The 25,011-nt window shown below is 37.9% G+C and overlaps 3 protein-coding genes across 4 annotated transcripts; all 3 read right to left on the reverse strand.

Annotated features, from left to right (window-relative positions):
• Nucleotides 1-375: 375 nt before the first annotated feature.
• Nucleotides 376-4,041, reverse strand: LOC147509255 (uncharacterized). Of its 2 annotated transcripts, none has more exons than XR_015218447.1 (2): nucleotides 2,639-4,041; nucleotides 376-2,014 (listed from the first exon to the last, which is right to left on the reverse strand). XR_015218447.1 is itself a non-coding variant. In XM_086601596.1 (2 exons), exons 1-2 carry the CDS (start codon nucleotides 3,135-3,137, stop codon nucleotides 1,536-1,538), a joined length of 906 nt encoding a protein of 301 aa, XP_086457722.1. In that variant the 5' UTR covers nucleotides 3,138-4,006; the 3' UTR covers nucleotides 376-1,535. The 2 variants fall into 2 exon arrangements, 1 of the variants encoding a protein (XP_086457722.1); XM_086601596.1 differs by having other exon boundaries at nucleotides 2,711-4,006.
• A 4,458-nt stretch (nucleotides 4,042-8,499) lies between these two features.
• LOC147509256 (uncharacterized) lies at nucleotides 8,500-9,123 on the reverse strand. The gene has a single exon (XM_086597751.1). The coding sequence runs from the start codon at nucleotides 9,121-9,123 to the stop codon at nucleotides 8,500-8,502; it is 624 nt and encodes a 207-aa protein (XP_086453877.1).
• A 5,821-nt stretch (nucleotides 9,124-14,944) lies between these two features.
• LOC147509257 (uncharacterized) lies at nucleotides 14,945-24,718 on the reverse strand. Its single transcript, XM_086597753.1, has 6 exons — nucleotides 24,661-24,718; nucleotides 16,517-16,545; nucleotides 16,312-16,410; nucleotides 16,077-16,187; nucleotides 15,681-15,984; nucleotides 14,945-15,128 (listed from the first exon to the last, which is right to left on the reverse strand). The coding sequence occupies exons 1-6, from the start codon at nucleotides 24,716-24,718 to the stop codon at nucleotides 15,001-15,003; spliced, it is 729 nt and encodes a 242-aa protein (XP_086453879.1). The 3' UTR covers nucleotides 14,945-15,000.
• Nucleotides 24,719-25,011: the final 293 nt, after the last annotated feature.

The raw sequence follows: 25,011 nt of genomic DNA on the forward strand, positions 1-25,011 counted from the left end.
GTTTATGTGGTAATGGTATCCTCACAGAGAAAAAGAAACTGCTTGAAAATTTCCTCCATAGTGTTATAAGACCTGGTGCATAAGGTGTTAGAGGAGAGGAAAAGTGTTAAATGATTGGAAAAGAGGAGAAGCTTTGAAACGCTTCTGTTTCCGACCTTTGGCAATACTGACAACATGATTGTACGTGGCACGTGTACTTCTGTAGTGAAAACTACATGAGCTAGAACCTACTATTATACCTTTCAAAATCAAACTCAAATCAAAATTAAAAGAACCTACTAATACCATAGCCAATTTCCTAATTTATCGAACTCTATTCAGGAAATTTTCTACGCCCTCGTTTCCATGGTACTTTTTTTTAAGAAGTTAGGGGGTTAGGCTGACCACAACCTGTATTCATTACGTTCTTCTGTAAATACATCCACTTGAATCCTCATGAACAATTACAACTAGTTTCTCCTCTAAAGGTCCTATACTACACAATACACCTATATCACTCTCATTTGCATTTTTTGCTACAAATTCAGCAGCTATATTCCCCTCTTTATAGATATGTTCCACCAGGAAGGTGATTGTGTTGTCGATGTGCCTTTATTGCTTGAATATTCCAAGGAGGTGTTTCAGTGCCATTCACAATGTTCACTGCCCTTTCAGAGTTAGAGTTGACCATCAGATGCTTGTACTCCATTTTGACTGCAATGCTTAGTCCAACCTTAATGCCATGTAACTCTAGGAACAAAATGGATTTACTTTTAGAGGCACCACAGTAGAAAAGCAAGACTCTTCCATCTGCATCCCTGAACATGCCTCCATACCCAGCTTTGTGCATTTTTAGCATGCTGTCAATGTTAAGCATAATCATATTTGCAGTTGGCTTTTTCCACTACACTAGCTTTTCCACCTTTTCATTGAATTGAGCCTGTATTCCAAGCCTCTCCAATATTTTTCTTGCTGCGCCTGTGTTATCTACTTCTTTGATGGCTTGTTGCAGATATAGTTGCATCTTTTTCATTGTATCATTTAGAACCTGAGAAGAATAGTGGAATTTATTCTTGAACCTTCGACTATTCCTTTCATTCCACACCGCATAAATCACAGCACAAGCCATTGTTCTTATGATCTCCAATTCAATGGTACTCTTCCTAGTCATCCTGGATAATATACCATTCATGGTTAGATTACAGAACGTTGTTAGTCAACCCCATTCTACTCTTTACTTCCTTCCACACCGCCTTTGTATATGGGCAGTCAAAGTAGAGATGATGTGAATTTTCCCTCGCATTACTACAAAATACACACTCAGAATGGTTTAGAATGTTCTTTTTGATTAGCCTGTCTTGCATTGATAAGCTGCCACTAAATAGCTGTCACACAATGAAGGAATGTTCCCCAAATCAAGTTGTACCACTTCACCTTCTCTCTGATGTTTTTTTCGACCCATGTAGGCTGACTTAGTGCTATATTGTCCTGAAGAGGTGACATTCAAGACTATTTTATCTTCCTCTAGGTGATTCTGAATTTCTACACTCATGATACTACTCTTTAGTTCTCTGGCCTTCTGGTAGTGTGTTGATCTTATCATTCCATTGTCCTTCATGTATCAGGTCTACAACCGTTGCTTCCTCTGGTAATTGAATGAGTTGTCGAGCTTCAATATTGAGGTGAAAGAACACAGTTGAGCACCATGGGTGGTGCCATAAGCTAATACTATGACCATTTGCTATCAAGTAACTAATAAACTTGATTGCCTTCTTCTTATACTTGAGAATAGCTCTCCATACCCATGAGCAGTCGATAGGTTCCATAAGAGTCCAAAAGTGTTTCCTTTTCAATTGATACTCCCATATCCATCTTGTCCACAATGAGTCTTCTTTGTTTACCACTTTAAAAATGAGTCTGCAATTTGCTACCACATTCCAAGTGAGAGGATCAATTATATTGAGGCCTCCCTCCATTTTGCTGCACCTGATAGTCGCATGACTAGGTTTATGAAGCTTTCTAGTCATAGAAGGCCCTGACCACAAGAAGCTGTTAGAGATTTGTGAAATCTTCTTCATAACACCTACTGGCAATGTACTCCTAATGTGACATTCTTTTTGTGGAATCTACCTTTCTTCTTTGCAGCACTCTTTCTATTTATTTTTACTTCAATATATTTATTAGAAAACAGAACATAATAAATAATAAAAGGAAAATAGGAACTTCTATATAAAAGTAGAGGACAATCAAGCTCCCTATTCCAATTTTGACACCAAAATCAATCGTCCCAAGTTCTAATACAAAATTTTCATTGGAACGAGCCTCCATAACTTTCTGCAGCCTCTAGTCTGAAACTACTACCTTATACTATCTGGTGGTGATTTTTATAACTATGTTCTTTAATTTGCGATAGAATTAAGGCACTACTTAGGCACTTATTAGTAGGTCTACAAGTAGATCAAGCTAATTGTACGTTTTAAGGAAATAACAAAGGAGATCTGGACATATGTGCAAGTACTAAGTATCTGATTTTGAGAGGCTAAATGACTGGTGTTCTCATGAATGCATACAACTGGTTCTTCTCAATATTTTTGAGGACCTTTTCACCATGACATTCAGAAATAAAATTATAAAATAAAAAAGATTCAGATTTGGGTACCTAACAAAGTATTTATATGTTGTGAAAAATGAGTCTACGGTTATCTGAGGCCAATCTTGATCTACTTCTTACATCGATTAAGTGATCTGAGGCCTCTTTCAAGATCTTTTAGGGTAATGGTGAGTATATCATCCACCTTAATAATGTCACAATCAAGTACTTCGTCGAAATTCTCTCGGGCATTAACAAGCAGTTGATCTGCTACACCACCATTCATAATGTTTCTCTGTTCTTCTGTAGTTTCTACTTCTATGAGCTTTGTGATGGCATCCACACTACAGGAAGGGTGCAACTTGAACCCATACATATGACTCTCCTCAGCTTGCTTGTTCATCTTGAGATGGACAATCTGGGCTATTTCCTCAGAGCTGAAGTCGTTAAAATCAAAGAACTTGGTCACTCTTCTGCTGAATCCCTTGTTGGAAGAGATTACACGCTTCATTGGTTCACTGTAACCAGCTAATATCACCAAAATTTCTCCACGGTCCATCACAGACATTATCTCCTCCAATTCTTCCACCCCATAGTCCTGCAATCATTGTCTTCATTTACCAGCCTATAAGCGTCATCAGCAAAGAGAATTCCTCCCTCTACTTCCTTTATCTGCCATTAGTGTTTTACCACGTACTTACTATCAGGACCAAATTTAAACTGGTCCAACACATATTTTGTTGATGAAGATAATCCATTTTTCACACAACGCCACAAATAATAAGTAAAACAGCAAGAAAGATAAATAGTACAAGACACGAAATTTATCGTGGTTCGGCCAAAAAAAGATGCCTATATCCACACTGATCTTCATTAATGGTGTTTGATTTCTAGTTGGTTACAAGAGTTGAGATCTTCTTTCGAGAATGATAGTCTTTCTCTGTACAGGATGATCGAGAGTGTATGTGAGCTGAGAATGACTCTTCTTTTGTATTGAGCGTGTCTCCTTCCCTTTCGAATGGGGCTCTTATCCTTTTGGGAATAAGGAATCGGTTCTTTTATTTTATGGCCAAATCCCTTGATTTATGCTTCCATTTTTATCTCTTTGGATGATGCACTTGGGCCCATAAGCTACCACGTGGCACCTATAAAAAAGGGTTCACACAGCCCCTTTCGGATGCTTGAGTTATTCATGATTCGAGTGTTCGAGAATACCCAATGTGTTGACAGTAGCTTCTGAATTCACTGGCCACTGAGTAGTTCATATGAAATATGATGTAGGACTAACAACTTGTTTGTTATAAGCATGTTAGCCCCCAATCTTGATATGCTAGTGAACTTATTGGAAGTTCGAGCTAACTATTTCTGATAACGAGTTCTCATTAGAGAGTGCAAAGATTAGGAGTCACTTTTGTGTACCCGTGCGGCATAGAAGGCATCTCAGCTTAGATCCATATGTGCCTTTAGCGACGTGGGTGAGTCATAGCCCATAACTTCCAATGAGCCCACGCAGAGTAAAAAGGGGCATCTCCATTTCTAAGAGGGCACTCTCCGACCCAAAATTTGTTATTATATTTGTGTCCCAACTTAAAACCAATGTTTTCTAAGAGGGCACTCCCCATCAAAAATAGTGGTAACCTTCTATTATATTGCCCTTAACTAACTAATTTGCACTATGCAACTCTATAAACTATCAAAATACACTTTCCTTCTCCAATTATTTACATCCACCTCAATTTTCCTTGACTCAACTCAACTCAATTTTTCTCTACTTCTCAACTCTCAATACCTCTATATTTTAACTCTCAAATGGAGTATGTATCATTACCCAACTCTCAAATAAACTATTTATCGCAATACAACTACCCACATCTCAATGTCGAATAAATTGAAGATTATATGATGTTAGAAGAACCAATTGAACATGAAAAAGAATAAATTGGAGATTAATATAATTGAAATTGCCTAATGGAATTGAAACTAAATGGATTACGATAGTTTGAATATTAGATTTCAAAATAAATTTTGTGTAATCTTGATGTATATGCTATTTTGAGGAACGGTAACACATTACCGTAAAATACCATAAACCACGGTAACGGGTTGCTGAAACATAACCATAAATTACAGTGTCGGGTTACTATTTACCAAGTAAAGATACAACAAATAGACACCGAAAATTCTTAAACCATTCGGTATCTTATTGCTGTGTTGCCAAATTCCAATATTTAAATGTTTCATCATCTATTTGATAATAATTTGATTAATAATTAGCATATTTTAACTTATTTGTAGTTGTTTTAGGTGATAACTTAGTTCCAACAAGTAGAAAATATTTAGGTTATAATTTTTTATTTTCGAATTGGTAGCAATTGTACATGTCTCTAGGGTTTGAATAAATACAGTTCTAACTAGACTTTGAATCTAACATCTAAATTTTTACCAACAAATTAAAATTGAATTATATAATATAATTTAAACTCATTCTCAAATCTATAATAAAACGTTTATGTTATGATTTTTTATTTCGGAAAGGGTTTGAATTAGTACAGTTCTAACTACACTTTGAATCTAATATCTAAATTTTTACCTACATATTAAAATTAGATTAGACGATATAATTATTTAAATTAACTCGTTCTCCAATCTATAATAAAACGTTTGGGTTGTAATTTTTTATTTCAGAATTAGTAGAAACTTTACTTATGTTTAGGATTTAAGGTTGGAACACAATACAGTTCTAATTAGGGGTGGCAATGGGTCATACGTGTTGGGTCGGGTTCGTGTCGTATCATATTTGGGTCACGTGTTAGGAGAGCAAACCCAAATCTGACCCAATTATTAATCGTGTCGAGTTTGTCAAACCCAAACCTAACCCGCCTATATAACGGGTTACCCATCAGGTGACCCGCTAAGCCAGCGAGTCAATTTCAAATCAGTTTCGGATCGGATTCACAGACAACCTGTATGCAAAATATTTAGTATTTCACGATTTTATTTATCAAAAATATATATATTAATTTTCAAAAACCATCAATAATTTAATTACATATTAATGAAAATTGAATAATTAAACATATCTTTATCGAATGAATCAATATGACAGCTAATCATTTTCCTTTAATTGTTTATTTTAGATAGTTGGGGTGATAGATGAGATTTTATATCAGTTTCGGATCGGATTCATAAACAACCTATATGCAAAATATTTAGTATTTCACGATTTTATTTATCAAAAAAATATATAATAATTCTCAAAAACCATTCATAATTCAATTACATATCAATGAAAATTGAATAGCGAAACATGTATTTATCGAATAAATCAATAAGACGGCTAATCCTTCTCTTTTTAGTCGTTAATTTTAGGTTGTTGGGATAGTGAGATTTTAAAAAATAATTCACTTATCTTAAAACAGGTTATACATATCACGGGTTGATGACCCAACCCATTAGACTTGAGAACTAATCGGGTCTACCAACGGGTTACTCAGGTTAACATATGTGACCCTAACCCAACCCATTTATTTGACGGGTTCAATTACCCAAAAGCCTTTTTTCCCGACCCAAATCTGCTAATTTCATGTCGGATTTGTGTCAAGTTAGCGGGTCGTGTACAAAACTGCCACCCTAGTTCTAACTAGATTTTATTTGAATCGATTTAACATCTAAATTTTTATCAACAAATTAAAGTTTGATTAAATGATATAATTTAAACCCATTTTCCACTCCATAATAAAATATTTTGGTTATTATTTATGATTTCAGAATTGGTATGTAGCAACTGTACATATGTTTATGGTTTAGCCAATACAATTCTAACAATAATAGAACTATATTTCGAAAAAAAAAAAAAATTCAATATAGTTCTAACTATATTTTGAATCTAGTATCTAACATCTAGTACATTTAGAAGTTAATATTCATTATCTAATCTAACACCTATTTTATTATTATTTTTTTTAATTTGTAATGGTATTAAAATTTGAGATTCCTCGATATTCCCAATTTAGGGTTTAGGGTTAGACATCTCGATATTTCAATATTTCAATTATTTCGATATCTCGACATCTGAAATTGAGTTTTCATTTCGACCAATTATTCCAATTTTTCAAAACAATTTTGATATTTCGACCAATTATTCAATAATTTAATACTATTTCAATATTTTGCCCAATTGTTTTATGAAATTTCGAAATTAATTTATTCTCTTTTTAGGTTGATTTGAATTTCCCTCTCAAAATCAAACTCAAAACTCATTTTCAACTTTTTGGCTTCCCCCTCAAATTCAAACTAAAATTCAAACCCAAATTTTAGCCATTTTTCTACTTTCTTTCTTTCCCCACCCTCAAATCTACTTCTCTTTAAACACTTCTTTTCCATTCCTAATATAGAAACTTACAAAAACTCAAAACTATGGGAGGTGGTGAGCATGAAAACTCACCCAATCCACACACTTGCAAGGTAATTTGTTTGACTTATCTTCTCCACTTCAATTGTTTTCTTTAAGTTGGGTATATGCTTAACTACTTTCTTTTTGTTAAATTTAAGTCTAATTTAAGCACATTGAAAGCTTACATTGGAATTGGAAGTGGAAGTTGACAACATATGTTATGGGTTTAAGACAAAAATTATTGTGAAAGGGAAGGGGAAAAAAGAAGAATCATAGAATGTTGTAATCTTCTCAATCTTATGTTAATTTCGGTAACTGGTTACTACTTTACAAATATAATTTTCAGCAACTGAACACCAAAAGTTTGAGCAATTTTCAGCAACTAAATACCATTTATCAAATTCGTAATTGGATACCGAAATTGAGTTTTAATTTTGGTAACTGGTTACTGCTTTACAAATACAATTTTCAACAACTGAACACCAACATTTTGAGCAATTTTCAGCAACTAGATACCATTTACCAAATTAGGGATACCGAAATTGAGTTTTACAAATACAATTTTCAGCCACTAAACACCAAAATTTTGAGCAATTTTCAGCAACTAGATACCATTTATCAATATTTCAATTTAGGGTTTAGGGTTTAGGATTAGACATCTCGATATTTCAATATTTCACCCAATTATTTCAACATAAATTCAATATTTCACCCAATTATTTCAATAAAAATTTAATATTTCGGCCTATTGTCATTAACTAATACACACTATCAAAATACACAACATATATTTTTTTTTGAAACGTTTATGAGGGGTTTGGTAGACCCCAACCTGTATTAATCAAACTCTCTGGTACAACTTACCAATAGCATCTTCCTCTACTGTTACATTAAGCTCATACGTAAGAGGAGGCATGCTTACAAAAGTAACTCCAGGATTTATAATTCTATCCCGAGTAGTACTAGACTTAGCCATCAAGTCTGCCGCTCTATTCTTGTCCCTATACACATGGGACAAACTAACCGACCCACACTGGTTCATTAGCCTCTAGATGCCTTCCACTGTATCGAGACAGTACCAAGGGCTCATCTCCTGTCTATTAATAACTTGGACTGCTCTTAGAGAATCGGATTCAACCAGAATCATATTACAGTTAACACTGAGAGCTGCCAGAAGACCCGCCTCAATTCCTTTTAACTCTTGGATAATCACCGATCGTAAGTTCACATTTCCCATGTATAAGAGTATAGGAGACCCTCATGGTTCCTCAATATACCGCCATAACCAAAGACTATCTTCACCACCGACCCATCCGAATTAATCTTGATGAACCCAAAAGTGGTTTTGGTCCACTTAACTAGCTTCGGGATGCTCACGCCTTTATAGTGATCTAAATACCAAGTCTCGCAATCAAATTCCTTGTCGCTGAAGAAGAGTCCTCGGTGGACTTGATTACTCGCGCAAGTAGGTTTTCATCTTCTCCATGATGTAGCTGCTAATCGACTCGTAGAATGTGCTCGTTCCTAAACCTCCCCGCTATTCCTCTCGCTCCAAATCCCATACACAGTTTGCACAAATCATCACCCTTGTTATCTCACTTGAGATCAAGTTCGATCTTGTCGTCGCAATGTAAACGCCACTCGGCAGTGGATTCACGCACCACTCCCAAAATTTCAGATTATCTTTTACCACAGCCCAAATCTTTTTGTGAACGCCTGAATTGAAGTAGAGATGCTTCGAATTTTCTGGGAGTTTGTCGTTACACAAGCAACACTCTGAATGAGAGAGAATCTTCCTATGAATCAGCCGATCTTGTGTTGCCAGACATCCCGCAAACAGTTGCCAGGTGATGAAAGAATGTTTCGGAACATTATATTTGCCCCACACCAATTTATACCAACCAACCTTTTCTCTCATCTTCTTGATGGACATGTAAGCTGACTTAGTGGAGAACCTACCTGAACTTGTAGCAGTCCACACTACCAAATCCTGAGCCATATTGACATTGATGGGAGTCTGTAAGATTTTTGATTTCAACTCACCGTCTGGCAAGTTGAGGACCTTATTGTTCCAAGTACCGTTCGTAATCAGCTCACTTACTTTAGCATCATCTGGTTCATGGATGAAATTTCTAGCTTGTGCATTGTGGATTAGCAACATAGAGGCTATCTAAGGATCGTGCCATAAACTAGTTCCTTCTCCGTTAGCAATCAAGCATCTAATATATTTCCGAGCAATCTTTCTGTGTTTCAGTATACTCCTCCACACCCACGAGCAATCCGAAGGAATCTTCATAGTCCAGAAATGTTTCTGTCGAATGTGGTACTCCCAAGTCCACTTCGTCCACAGAGTTTCATCCTTAGTAGCAACCTTAAAGACCAACCCACAGTATGCTACTTTGTTCCATACCCTAGGATCAATAATACTCAGTCCACCTTCCTCTTTATGCAACCTCAAAGTTGCATGACTTGCTTTATGCATCTTCACTTGCACCAAATCTCCAGACCACAGAAATCTGTTACAGAGTTTAGCGACCTTGTCCAAGACACCAACTGGAATGATAAAAGTCTTCTCCCAATATATATGAAACAAGGACAGGATAGACTGTATAAGCTGTAATCTGCCCGCATAAGATAAAGACCTATTCTTCCAGTTAGACATTCTCATGGTGATTTTTTCAATCAGTGGCAAGCAATCCTTGGTGCTGATTCTAGCAGAAGTGAGCGACAACACCAGATATTTTATAGGAGGGGTGACCAGTTGAACCCCCAACAAACCAGCAAGAGCTAGCCCATCATCATTTGTCATACTACCAGTGAGTATAGACGTCTTCAGAGTATTTATCTTCAGCCCTGTAAGAGAAGAGAAATAATTGATTGCCGACTTAACAGCCAAGATAGAGCCAGCTTCCCCTTTACAAAAAAGTAGCACATCATCAGCAAAACTCAGATGAGTTATTGCAAGTCTTTTACATCTAGAATGAGGCTGAATGCCTTTCAACAGGAGCCCTTGCTTCAGCAGACCACCTAACAGTTCCATTACCAGTACGAACAAATACGGAGACAAAGGATCACCTTGCCTTAAGCCTCGTTTCCCTTCAAAGAAGCCATACGGACTACCATTGACAAGGACTGAATAACAAGGAGAAGAGCAGCACATAACTAGCCAACCAATAAACTTGTCAGGGAATCTGAATCTCTTGAGCACCAGCAGTAGTGATTCCCAGCTAATAGTGTCATAAGCTTTTTGGATATCAACTTTGATAGTGCATCTCTGCGGCCCATGCTTTCTGTTGTATCCTCTGAGCAATTCATGAGCCAGTAGAAGATTGTCCTGTATACATCTTCCAGGAACGAATGCTGACTGATTAAGAGTGATCAACTGTTCCATGTAAGGCTTCATCCTATTACTGAGAACCTTTGCAATACATTTATAAGTAATATTGCAGCATGCAATCGGACGAAATTCATCAACCTGTGAAACAACAGGCTTTTTAGGAACCAGACATAGAAATGTTGCATTAGTACCTTTATGAATTTTGTTTTGACCGAACACTTCCTTGACAGCTCTTAGGAAATCTTCACCGACTATGTCCCATGAATCTTTGAAGAAGAATGCTGTATAGCCATCAGGCCCTGGGGATTTAAAGTCCTCCATATCAAATAAAGCTCGTGTAATTTCCCCATTTATTTGTAACCTCTTCTGACAGTTTAGCTGCTTGTACCGAATCCACCACCCCCCTAACTGATATGTCCTCCAACAACAAAGAACCGGTGCAAGATTGCCGTCCTCAGTGCCTCAACTCCCAGAAGGTCCTGAAAGAAACTGATGAAAGCGTTGGACATTTGTGCTACTCCTTCATGTTTTACCCCGCTCATATCTGAAACAGTCCACACAAAATTACAGTTCCTTCTTTCTTTTATGTCTTGATGGAAGAATGCATTTCCTTTATCGCTGTAATCTAGCCAATCATTTTCAGCTTTGGCCTTAAGTTCCATATACTCCATCTCAATCAGTTTACATAGGAGAGTTCTAGCTTTTCTTTCCTTTTTGCATAACTAGAGGTCTGTAGGGGAACTTTGTAGTTCTTTCTGTAATCTGTGAAGATCCTCCCTTGCTGCCTCAGTTTTTATATGAATATCGGACATATGCACCCTTGCCCATCCTCGCAGTTTAGACTTAAGAATCTTCAATTTTTGGACCAGTATATATAGACAACTGCCCGTCACCTCTGTAGCCCAAACTTGCTGAACCAACTCTTTGAAACTGTCATGAAGGGCCTATGAATTACAAAACCGGAAAGGAACTCTCCCTTTTTCAGCATCAACCAAGCAGACTATCATGGGAGAATGGTCCAAATTCCTTTGCGAAAAGGAATTCAGCGGGCATGCACAAACAAAGACGACCGTGAGGATGTTGATAAGAACCCTGTCAATCTTTGACCATTTCCTATTAGCTCCTACTCCATAATTAGTCCACGTAAAATAACACCCTGATGCTTTTAAATCAAACAACCCTGTATCGACTAGGCAGTCCCTAAAAGGAATTGTTTCTCGAGGATGGACCAGCTCCCCTATCCTCTCATGAGAATAGAGCACATTATTAAAGTCTCCCTGCACACACCAAGGTCCTGTAAAACTATTGTGAAGCTGCCGCAAATCCTGCCACAGTCCTAATCTCTCCTGGCTATTATTACTCGCATAGATAAGCGTTGATAGGAAGCTAGTGGAGTTAGGACGAATAGTCACCCTGTAGTACAAACTGAGCTGTCTCTTGAATCTTACTCACGTCCACAAAATTTGGGTTCCAAAGAATCCATATTCTACCCCCAGGATTACTACTATAATTACTCTCAAAATGCCAATTCGGAGCATATATCACTAATGTTTTTCCTCTTCACCTCCTTGACTTTCGTTTCCAGAAGCCCCAACAAGCAAAGATTATTCTTCAGAATGAATTTATTCACTTCCTACGCTTTTTTTTTTTTTTTTTAGTCCCCTGATATTCCATGTTCCAATCTTGATCATTTTGCTTAATGTTTGTTACTACCGGACCCCTTTGGTCTACCTTTCTTCTTCCTCTCAGATACCTGAGCATGCTTACCCTGAGCTGTACTTCCATCCTCATTATTTATCTCGTTGATTTCTGCTCTTTTCTGTGCCCTGGTTTTAGCTTTCACCACCTTTTCCTTAACCGGCTCATGATCTGTGAAGAATTCTACAGGATTTCCTTCAGAAATATCGTCCTCAATCTCTTCGTCACTGGCCGCCAACACCTAAAACGCATTTTGTTCCTTCAGAAACTATTCCTTTTGGCTAATTTCCAGGTTTATCTGGTGAAGCTGATCAGAACCAGCTAGAGTATCTTGATGGATCACTAGTTCTAATCCCCTCTGGACTGAAGCCATGCTATCCCTTCGAGGAATGTCGGGCATAACTAATTGCTGGGCCACTAGCATAGGACTGCCTGTTCCTTCCTTTGAAGATGGGACATAGTTTACCATACTCAATCCATTTCCTTGCGCGTTCTCCCTGCCTTTCATCTTCACATTCTGCATAGTTAGAGCCCCCATCAGTAGTATCCTCTTGCTCTTGAACTTCCTCATGTGTGTTCCCTGTACAGTTTACAGGCTTAACACGCCAAACTTGTTTTGGCCGAGAGGGACAGCTTGAAAGCTTGTGACCAAACATATTACACCTAGAGCATGACAGAGGTACCCAGGGATATTCAAGTTTTATATCTACTTTTTCATCCCCCATTTTCACTTGAATCGAACTCTTATATTCATAGTCTATAGGAACAACTACACAGATCTTTGCAAACATCAATCTAGTTCTTTCAATGGTGGCCTCATCAGTTCGCAAGGGTTCACCAATTAAGCTAGCTATATATCCCAACCCTTCGTCTGTCCACAATTCCTTAGGCAAATCCATAAGTTTTACCCATATTGGGATACTTGTTATCTTGGTCTTTTGAGCTTCGACTTCTCGAGACCATTGACGAATCACAAATAGCTTGCCTGCTATAAATATCGGGTCTGCTTCCAACACCTGTTTTCTGTCTTCGTCCTGGTTAAACTTAAAGTAGAATAACTCACGATTAATAGATATTGAGTAACTGCCTTTAACCTTCCACTGCCGAGCCAGAGCAGCTTTAACCATTGGGAAAGGTAGCCGTTTTTCTATAAAAAAACCCCACCACATATTCACTCCACATAGAGACACCTTTCTCAACAATGTTTGCTGGAATTTCCGCTATCCCATCCACCTGATGAGTCTCAAACCTTCTCAAAGAAGTATTTCGTGAGCTTGTTCCAGCTGAAAACAAATCTCTCCAGGAGCCCTGTCCTCCCATAACCGAGGGACCATCAACAGCAGACCCAAGACCAGCCATAAGGAACCACCAGAAAAGCCGAGTAACAAGAACAAAGGGCCAAGAAGAAGCTTCCTATCCTATACGAACTAACACTGTACACCAGTGCAGGATTTTACCGAAATAGGAAAGAAGAGAGGAAGAGAAGGATAAAACTATCGTTACCTACTATTTTTTTCTAAAAGAGGAACTAACAAGGACCACAGGATCATGAAGCAAACTATGTTAAGTCTCTACTGGTCGCCCACAACTTGGTCCCCATTTTCTTGTACAATGAGGTTTTGTACGATATTAAGTATAGCGTGATACTTGATACACAATTATTTATTTATTTTTATTTTTTATTTTTTGTTGTGTACGATATACACAACATTAAAATATAACTACACACTATCAAAATACACGCCCTAAATACAACTACACTCTCTCCCATCTCCAATCATCTACATCCACACTCTTAACTCAACTCAACTTTCATCTACTTCTTAACTCTCAATACCTTCACCTTTTACCTCATCTCAAATGGAAAATCCATCATTACCCAACTCTCATATGGGTGATTTATCACAATATAATAACCCATATCTCAATGTTGAAGAAATTGATGAGTATATAGTGTTAGAAAAACCAATTGAGCATGTAGAAAATGATATTGAATATGTAATTGACATGGATGATGAATATGACACAAGAGTGGAGTACTTGAAATTCCGACGAATGTTCGGCAACTAGATACCATTAAACAAAATAGCAACGGGATACCGAATTTGAGTTTTCATTTTGGTGACTGGTTACCACTTTACAAAAAACAACCTCACTAACTAACAACTTTCAGCAATTGAGCACCAAATGTTTGAGCAATTTTTAGCAACTGGATACCATTCATCAAAATAGCAATGGGATATTGAATTTGAGTTTTAATTTTGACCAATTATTTCAATATTTCAAAACAATTTTGATATTTCAACCAATTATTTAATAATTCAATATTTTGCCCAATTGTTTTTCTGAAATTTCGAAATCAATTTATTCTTTTTTTGGGTGGATTTGAATTTCCCTCTCAAAATCAAACTCACAACTCATTTTTCAACTTTTTGGCTTCCCCCTCAAATTCAAACTGAAATTCAAACCCAAACTTTATCCATTTTCTACTCTTTTTCTTTCCCCACCCTCAAATATACTTCTCTTCAAACACTTCTTACCCATTCCTAATATAGAAACTTACCAAAACTCAAAACTTTGGGAGGTGGTGAGCATGGAAACTCACCTAATCCACACACTTGCAAGGTAATTTGTTTAACTTATCTTCTCCACTTCAATTGTTTTCTTTAAGTTGTGTATATGTCTAACTATTTTCTTTTTGTGAAAGGAAAGAAAAAAAAAAAAGAAATCCTAGAATGTTGTAATCTTCTCAATCTTATGTTAGTTTATGTGTTTTAGCAATGTTGTAATCTTCTAAATCATTTTAACATATGTCATTGGTTTTCACATATTATGATTATGCGATAATTCACCTAACATAATATAGTTTAGTAACTGGATACTAAGTTTTTGAGCAATTTTTAGCAACTAGATACCATTCGTAAAAAATAACAACTAGATACCAAATTTGACTTTTCATTTCGGTGACTGGTTACCACTTCACAAAAAACAAAAACAACTTGACTAACTAACAATTTTCGCCCAATATTTACCTACAAGATCAGTACGTTGCACTTCTACTACTTTGTCAGTAGGCGGTATTCCAACCTTGAGCATTAGTTTTCCAAGGATCCGAGCAACCATTGTTTTCCCTGTTGAATACAACCATTACCATAAGCATGTAAGTAACAATAACCCGGGGATAATAGAGTACATCAATTGAAAGTATTAGAACAGCTTAATATCCAAAATAGCTTTTGAATAACAGTGAAAATCGACTAGCATTCTTAGATGTAAAGTACGTATATTATTTTCATTGCGTACATTAAGGCTACTTATATTTGTTTGTTTTTGTTGTTTAAGCAGATAGCTTGTATTATCATGGACTATATATATATAATCATGGTACTAAATATATGCTTCGACGCATTACGTGTTTTCATTTTTAATGTATATTTAAAACCACAAGATGAAAAAACTATGCAAGCAACATTGTTACAACGTTTCACTGTTTTTGACACATTAAATTTAAATTTGTAGCTGAAACATGCTAAAATTTTACCGGGAATAAATATTATAAAACAATGGATATGAGCTTCTTCTAGAAGGGGGAGCACATTTCTCCATGGACAAAAGCTCCGCAGGGGAGCCCTTGTGTTTTGAGCAAAGCAATCAAATCTAAAAACATTGCATCGGTGAATAACCTGTTCCAGGATTACGGAGAAACACCATATTAGGGGATCTTCGTGCACCAACCTTGACCCCAAGAGCCCTACGCTTCTCATCTAATACCAGTCCCTTGCCCCATTTCCTGAGCTGTACTTTGAGATCATTCAATCCTATGATACTTGATATTGCATCTTCGAGTTTAGCTATAGTGCCACTCGGTTCAGCACAAGCATCAGTACCTCTGCACTTCCTCTGCTCCTGAAGATGTGCATGGAGGAGTTCACACAACTCCTCACAGACATTGCCATGACTGAGACGGTTTATAGGAGTCAAACCACCCTACAGTAAAAGACGTTTGACTGATTCTTATGAGACATACTGATTGGATAAATTTTGTCATAATTAATCAAATCGTCATTAAATATTCCTACATTGTCGTTAACACTGCAATCAGCGTTGTATTCGAGCAGCGTCTTTACAGTTGAGCAATCTTTTGCTTGAAGTGAGTGCTGAACCGCAAGGTGTAAGGGGGTCATCCCATTCTGCAAGAGAGATACAGATTGTTAATGTTTCATTTGTAGATTTGAACATCCATATGACTTACGTGATTGGATTAATACATAACAGGTTCAAACAACAAAATCAAAAGATTGTGATTAACCCAACATTAGCTTTGGCCTCCACGAGAGCACCGTGTTCAAGAAGCATTCGTGCAGCTCCACTGCACCCATTCTTTGCTGCTATATGCAGGGGAGTTTCTCCATTCTGCACACAGACCCATATATATTTGAACATCAATCTAAAGGAACAGATGATTGAATTGTATGATCAACCTGGACAAAGCATGATGAGTTATAAATTCTCTACTAACCTTGTTCTTAGCCTCCAGTTCAACCTTTCCTGGTCCAAGTAAATTTAACAAACGACTTCACCATTTCGACATTGTTAACACCGGCTTCAATATGGAGTCGTGTTTGTGTCATCTGCAATCAGAATACATGAAAATGTGAAACACTAAGAACAAGAACAGTGATTGAAAGTGAGAAAGATATGATTTTTCTAGTTTATGGTGAAGACATGAATGGAGCAGGTCAGAAAATCTATCCCATGCTTCGGAGAATGTCTCACTCGAACTCTGTTTGAAGAACTGTATCTTGCTTACTATCTCTTCTGTTTTCTTTGATAGAAAATACTTCTTCATGAAGGAGAACACTACCTTTTCCTATGTATCGAAAGAATTGGGCTTCTGAGACAAAAGCCATGCGTGGTTCTTGCCAGTTAGAGTGAAGGAAAACACTATTAGTTTAACCTGATCATCAGAAACGCCTAGATGATTGAAAGTATTGCATACCTCATGTATCCGGCGTAGGTGTTCATATGGTAACTCGTGTTCAAAACTGTGAAAGATGGGTAAGAGATTGAACACGTTTGGTGGGATACGGAAATCGCTCGTGAGGTGTGTGAGTAGTATACAAGATGGAGGGCCATCTTGTAACGGTGTGTAGAAACTAGAGAGAAGCTCTTCAGCTTGTACAACCTCATCCTCCATCTTAGAGAGTTGGCTGGGTACGAGAGATAGGAGTTTGTCAAGAACGGCATGCCTATATGAGTTTGTTTTAGTTGCGCTAAGCTTTTGATTGGCTGAGCGAAGTCTCATGCACGTTTGCAGGACTAGTAAAATCTAATATATGTGCAATCAATGAGTTGGATGCTCAATAAATCGAAATACATTTGTACATGATGGAAATTTTGAAAATTTGTTTTGTCTGTAGATTTGATACTATGCCCTATTCGAAATGGACAGTTTGGGCGCAAAACTAGGTTTTGGGGCTCTACGCTCTTCAAAAGAGAAGATCACTACTTCACCACGTGAGGCGCTACCAAGAATCTCACTCGCAATGAAATGAGGGAGGGGAGTGAGTAAGGTAGTTGGTCCATTGGAATCTGGTAGTTTTCCACTCTCAATCTTCGTGCTAAGTGTTTGTCCTATGAACGTGACTAGATTGGCTCTACTTGGTCGATTTTAAATTTTTGTTTAGTCAATGTAACATTTGAATCACGCAACGTCCGTTAACTAAAGTGTGGATTAGTCCTACTTGTTGTTATGTTATGGCTCGGGTTTAACCTTAAGTGCGTAAAGTAAATACAATACTGAATCTTAACGCGGAGTCACGCAAACATGCTTTTGTAAACAACCAAGTATCCTCTAACTGGGAGTTGCGAGGAGGTGAAGAAATTACCTCCCAAGTGTGCGTACAACCGTACACGTACTTGGGGATGGATGTGACGTGGTGGGGTTTGATCGAGTGTTGGGTGTCTCGATACGCCAACCCACCTTTCGAGCTTGATGTTATTTTGGTTACAAAATTTATAAACTAAACCCACATTCTGGGTTGAAAAGGTGGCGAAACCAATAGGTTTACAAATTTGCTTTCGTGGGCTCAATTAACAGAAATGTAAAGCAAAAAGTAACTACGTTTAAAAAACTTAACTAAACGTGATTTAACTATTAACTATGTGATTATGAAAATATAACAAGAAATATCAAAGATTGAATTTTTAATTTCCAAGTTGATTTGTAATACGCGAGCGTATTGTTGCATTACTTGCCTTGCGTATTCAAATGTCCTAAGTTAATCAAATATCCAATACTTTGGTAAGTTTAAAAACTTAAACCGAAGGACAAATACTTCCTATTTTAAGTCTAAGTTTATATTATCCTAAACCTTATCTTTAAGCATGTTGATATTATCCTAATTAATAATGATAAAAGCAAAATATGAAATTTTCTAAAAAACTTAAACTTTATCTAATAATGACAATAAACTAAGTGGTTTTGATTTTCTTTTGTTTATTTCTATTATTTTTTTTATATTTTTGAATTTGAAGAACACTAAATATTGGAAATATATCTAGTTTTAAACCATTAACATTGAAACAAATACAAGTTAAGCAGAGAAGTATACACTACAAACACTACAACAATAATGCCCTACGATAGTAGTTCTAAGATAGAGTTTTTCCAGAAAGGCTATGAAAGATTTTGAGTTATTGCATTTGACAAAGGATGCAATATTAGGTGTCACGCCACTGAGGAGTCAAGTAAATCAAAAAACAAAATATTTCGGTACGGAAACATCCTAAATATAAGGGCAAACACAGCGATATTTCCCACCAAAAATCACGTTCATTTTTAATGTGAGTTATTGTATATTGTCCCAATCCCGCTACCCCCACTAAAAATATTTTGGTTAAAATTGAAAAACCCGCCCTCTCTTCCCTCCAACCCAATTTTTTTTGCTTCTGTCCGCCATACAAACCCCCCATATATATTAGACATGAAAAGTGGAAACCCTATTTTCTTATAATCTTTTCGCACTATTGACTACTTCCGACAAAACTTTCGAACCCTATCTCTGTTAACAAATTTAAAACTCAGATTCTTGCTCGCTTGGTAGATTTTGTGCAATTGGGGCTTCTTTGCTTCTCAAAGAACGTTCTTCCCCAATTTTGGTGAGTTATTTTTTTTTGTTACAATCTTCCCAAATTATTTTCTTCCTTCATTAAAGTCGTATTTTTTTTTTATTGTGTTTGTTTAGGTCTTTAAACATTAATTCATAGCTAAATGCCCTACTAGTTTGATACATGAGTTGTTCATGTATCAACATCGGTTTTTTTTTTTTTTGGTTTTAATATATATGATAAAGCTTCTTCATTTCATTTCAGATTTCATTGACTTGTATTTTGTTTGCATAGGATCGATTCAAGACCCTTGTGAAGCTAGGATTAATTGTTCCTGTAACTAAGCAAAAGGTTTGTTGGTAGTTGACGTTTTTGGTGATTGACAAAGTTATCTTTTGCTTTTTCACACTTGAAAAAAGGTGCAAAAGTCGACTTTATTCCCTATTGCTTGTGTTGCTTTACAAATGTGAACTTGTTATACCTTTCTATATTTTTAATTCATTTGTTGACCTATGTTATTTATTGATAGCAATGCATGTATTACAAAAAAAATCCAAACTTGCATTAAGTGCTTTGTCAATATCAGTGCTTATGTGGTTCACTAGCAGTCATCTAAGTTATTTGTTAAGAAAAACACATCCTCAATATCTGAATGCAATTTGTTAGTTTGATTTAGGCAAGGTTGGGTGATTGCAATTGCGTATTGGTTGTGCATATAGGTTCAGTAATAATTAAGGAATCATATTGAATCTCCATGCTATAGGTTTAACATATGTGTTAAATTTTTTTGAGTAAGCTATTTACTTGTGTTTATGTTACTGTTCTTTAATGATTCATGTCTACGTACGTTTAGATGTTTGTGTGTTAAAGGCACTCGAGTCCTTTATCATCTAAATTACTTGTGTACCTGTTTTGCTAGTATTGGATTTGTAGATGTGCAAGTAGTTATAACTGTACGTATACTGTGTATGTACTTATTAGTATAATTAATTTCTTGACAGTATTTATCGTTCGCGTATGGTGTTTATTTTAAAGTTGTGGAGTAAGTTACTATGTTACCCTGGAGAACAATGTTTATAAATTTGGGTTTTCCTATTCAAATTAAATTTTTGTGACCCGTGTTAGGATCAAGGTTGAGAGTGATAGGGTTATATACTAAAAGCATTACTTTTGTATTAACTCTAATTCTTTATATTTTGAATGAGAATCATATAGGCAAATGTTATGCATATTATATATGTTATTAGTTATATGCATGTGTCTAATACTTTATGTTGTAGATGATATGGTGTGAACACACAGAATATCATATCATTAGTACCTTATAAAGTATAAGTAATCGTTCACAACCTAGATGGATTTGGACAAACCATTAGTACGGTTGTAGTATAATATGGTATTAGTCTATCTTGACTATAAGATTACACTAGTACACTTTGTGTGTATTGAACAGGACCAAGTGAGGTTGTTTCTCTTTATACTGACTATATAAGAGAACAAACGCCTCTGTTATTATGGATGCTTGTCCTCCTAATCCGGATATAATAACGGGCACTTACATGCATTGTACATTGCTTTAAATAATCAATGAGTGAGATTCATTTGTGAATCAACAAACTCGATGGATTGAGTAATGATATTGTATGTAAGGTGTGCTGTTGATTATAGAAGGAATCTGTGTCCTGCAAGAAGTCGGGTTGATGATGTCCCCTTGAGGAGCTCAAAATGATTGTCATGTAAACCCTGCAGGTGGATTTATTCCGACATGACATGGAGGTTGAGTGGTACTACTCAAGGACATAAGAAGTTGATTAATGTAGTTGTCAGTAACTTGACTTAATCAACGGACATTCAATATCTTAAACACGGGGAGATCAACGAGCATATAATATGGAGCCCATAAACGTTGACACGTAATTTGGGATTAGGGCAGTAGTGCAACAATGACCTTTAGTGGAATAAGCCATTTGTTGACGGACTTGGGCCGTGTGTTCTGGGCGAACATGGGAAGCCCAAGCCCGTCAGGAGGCCCAACCCTAATTTCTCCTCATGGTCCCTGTTGTAGCCTATAAATAGAATACTCTCTCTTTGGCCGAAATTCACTATTCACTATATTAGAAAAAGAGGCAAGGAAAGATAGATCCAAAATTGGATCTAGCTTTGTGAGAAAGAAGGGGGTTGGTAGATCGTTGTCCACACAATGTCCAATCTATTCTAAATGAATACATCAGAAGATCAAGAGGTTGATTGTTGATTCGGATTCATAAAGCTTGGCTCTCAGAGTTATCAAAACCGGATCTAAAAGGTATGTTCTCTATCCAAAATCGTGAGAACCCTATTGATTCCGCTGCGTGTGGGTTCTCGCGGTTTGTAGAAATATTCGTTCTGAAATAACTGTTCCTATAGAGAGAAGGTGTTACAATGATGGATAAAGCTTGGGTAGACTTAATTAGGTTTATATTGACACCTTAGTTTGATGTATGTGCAGCACAACTATTAGAGAAAACTTCAAACAATTTTTTTTTTCGTTTGTAGAACTTCAACGGAGTATAAAGAAGCTGCTATGAAGTTTGTCAAAACGGCAGAATCTAATCAAAATCCCAAATCAGATATCATTAGGTGCCCATGTGTAGAGTGCCAAAACCTATTTTGTCATAATAGTTTTCTCGTTTATACTCACTTAGTCATACGTGGGATAGACCCGATGTACAAAACTTGGATTTGGCATGGGGAGGAAATAAGTTCAGGAAAGACCCTTGTCGCACCCATTTACTTTGACTTTTATCTTTACTCATATTTAAGCTTTATTTTTGATTGGCTACACCAATTAGGTTGCCTACGTACCCGTTTCGGGATCAAGCTGCCGTAGTTCACACCAACTCCTTCTCTTTACACCTCTCTCTCTTTTCTCATCAGTTGTCTCCTCTCTTTTCTCCCCTCACTTCCTTTTTATATCTCCTCTTTAGGTTTACCTCCTGGGGCATTGTATGGTCTTGGGCCTATTCTCTGGGCCAAATTCATACTATGGCCCATCCATGAAAACGGCTAATACATTTGCCCCCTCTCGTGTTTGGCGTCGATAACGACGGCGGACCTGAGAAGTCTCTGAATCTCCTTGTCTCTCTCTCTGAACTCTGGATATCCACAGTATCCTGAGACTGTATACAATCTTCTTCTCCTCAGGACGTTTCATATCCATGTACTGTGCTACTGGATCGTATATCTGTAAAGTATTCAATCCCTATTCTCTTTGTCCGTGTACTTTGGAACTTTGCACTCTCATCTTTATTGACTCTGTGACTTTGTTGGCCGCGAATTGTATCATAATCCTCCACTCGTCTCACTCTTCCTTCATCACCACTTACCTAAGCTCTCCAACCTCAGCCTATAAACTATGTGTATCCCAGATCTCCGTAGATTTCCATTATATGTATATGCACTACACCTCTTCTAACCTCCTTCCTTGATTACGCTTTCTTTATCTTTCTAGGCTCTTTGCTATGATTCTTTCTGTAAATCTCCAATGATCCTGCGAGCGCCAGCAATCAATAATCTCTACTCCTCGATTCCTCTCCCAATAATCTGGGACTGAAGAAGCCTTACTTTCGCGATGTTTTCCTTGCTAACCGTCCTTGGTCGTGTGACCCGAAGTCCTCATTCCCTCTCTACTATTAGCTCTCCTTACAGAATTCACTACCAGTCCTCGAAGGGTCTCTTTCCCTTGGCACTCACTCTTCCACATCTATCATCATGTCCGCGGAGTATCTCAATCCATCGGTTCTCGTTCATATAACTCCTTAGCATATCCATGAAGGGTCTCATCCTTTTCGCTCTCACTCTTCAAACTCAATCCTCATGGCCGTGAAGTGTTTCAACCCAACTATCTATTTTCCTCTTCAAAATTCACTACCATGTCCGCGGAGTATCTTGTCCCTTTCATTTCTCTTCCGTAGAACTCAGCATTGGATCCGCGAAGGGTCTCATCCCCTCCGCTCTCATTCGGAAAGCACGAAGCATATCTAGGGACAGCTCAGCTTGCCCCTATGTCCGCAGGGTGTCTAACCTCAGCCACCATCTCTCTTTCATAGAACTCACTACCTTGTCCGTGGTGTGTCTCGTCCCCTTCATTTCTCTTTCTCGGAACTCACTACCCTGTCCGCGGAGTGTCTCAGCCCATCCATAAGCTCTCCTTCACAGAACTCACTGCTATGTCCGTGGAGTGTCTCAGCCTAGCCATAAGCTATCCTTCATAGAAATCACTATCATGTCCGTGGAGTGTCTCACCCTTTTATTTACTTTTCATAGAACTTAACATTGTATCCGACAAGGGTCTCATCCCCTTTTCACTTACTCATGGAACTCGATATCCCATCCGCAAAGGGCCTCATTCCCTATATTTCTCTTTTGTAGAACTCAATAATATTATTCCTTCTGGATATGTTGCTTGCTCCCAATTGCAATTTGGAACTCCGGCTCACAGAGGGCTCATTCCCCCTACGCCCTCTACTCGAGGAGTGGAGTGCATTAAAGGCAACTTAGTTTGCCCCCAAGCTTGATTCGGAACTCAAGTCCGCGGAGGGCTCATCCCCCACGTTGTCTATGCTCTGGGGTAGAAGCTGATGAGGAGCAACTCAATTTGCCCCCATATTTGATTTGGATCTCATGTCCGCGGATGGCTCATCCCCCCATTGTCTATGCTCTGGATTATAGTCTGATAAGGGGCACCTCAGCTTTCCCCCACATTTGATTCATACCTCCTGTCTGCGGAGGGCTCATCGCCCCGGCTATCTCTGCTTTGGAGTGGAGTCTGATGAGGGGCAACTCAGCTTGCCCCTAGGTTTGACTCAGATCTTATGTCCGCGGAGGGCTAGCTCATCCCCCCCGTTGTCTATGCTCTGGACTGTAGTCCGATGAGGGGCAACTGAGCTTGCCCCCATGTTTGATTTGGACACGAGGGTCCGTGGAGGTCTCCTTCCCCCCGCACTCATTCAGATAGCTCCCCGCCATATCTACGAAGGGTTTTCTCGAACCCCTCCGTTCTCATTCATAATGCATTTCCGGGAACAGCTAAGCCTGCCTCATGTTTGATTCGGACACAAGAGTCCACGGAGGGCTCATCCACCCGCACTCATTCGGATAGCCCATGACATATCCGCGAAGGGTCTTTTCAAACCCCTCCACTCTCCTTCGGAATGCACATCTGGGAGGGCTCACCCCACTCATTTGGATAACCCCACGACATATCAGCGAAGGGTCTTCTCGAACCCCTCCGCTCTCCTTCGGAATGCGCATTTGGGAACTCCGGCTCACGGATGGCTCATCCCCCCTGCTTTCTGGCTTAGAGGCAGCTCATTCTGCCCCAAGCTTGATTCGGACACTGCGGTCCACGAAGGGCTCATCCCCCCGTTCTTTGACTTAGGAGGTGAGATGGATTCATCTCTCAATACCAGCTCAATCTCCACTCTGTTCCGCGGTATAACAAATCTGTCTCTTTCTCTGTAACCTGAAACTGCTGCGATGTATGTCTCTCTACCTTTTTTGTAATCATCTTACCATCCATATTCGGACGCTCCAAGCCGTCGATCTCAGTCCCAACCTCCGTGAACTTCATGATTTTAAGCAATAAAAGCATTGAAGAACTCTTCTGAGAAGTATGTCCAACTCATGCATTTTCTATGACCCACCCATCCACCGTGCTCCACAGACAATGAGCTTTATCAAATGGCAAGATTTGGCTCTTGTATACTAAGACATCTTCACTAGAAATAAATTTGTTCGTGTTTAAAGAAAATGGATAACAAAAGACTTATCTGTCCATAGCTCTTCCTGCGCATTTCGTTGAGCACTCTTTGTGCACTGACTTTCGCTATGAAGAAAGCTTGGATCTCTCTATCTTATATCTAT

Source organism: Coptis chinensis, chromosome 3, assembly GCF_015680905.1.
Source record: "Coptis chinensis isolate HL-2020 chromosome 3, ASM1568090v1, whole genome shotgun sequence".
Lineage (NCBI taxonomy): Eukaryota > Viridiplantae > Streptophyta > Magnoliopsida > Ranunculales > Ranunculaceae > Coptis > Coptis chinensis.

Bases quoted from the DNA above. Each gene is read 5' to 3' on its own strand.
- LOC147509255 (XM_086601596.1), bottom strand. From the start codon at position 3,137: ATGTCTGTGATGGACCGTGGAGAAATTTTGGTGATATTAGCTGGTTAC. The intron at 2,015-2,710 runs GTAAGAAGTAGA...TCTTGTGGTCAG, and splicing joins CCTCAGATCACTTAATCGAT to GGCCTTCTATGACTAGAAAG.
- LOC147509256 (XM_086597751.1), bottom strand. From the start codon at position 9,123: ATGTTGCTAATCCACAATGCACAAGCTAGAAATTTCATCCATGAACCA.
- LOC147509257 (XM_086597753.1), bottom strand. From the start codon at position 24,718: ATGAAGTTCACGGAGGTTGGGACTGAGATCGACGGCTTGGAGCGTCCG. The intron at 16,546-24,660 runs GTAAGATGATTA...TACTTGGACCAG, and splicing joins GGAGCGTCCGAATATGGATG to GAAAGGTTGAACTGGAGGCT. The intron at 16,411-16,516 runs GTTAGTAGAGAA...GTCTGTGTGCAG, and splicing joins AACTGGAGGCTAAGAACAAG to AATGGAGAAACTCCCCTGCA.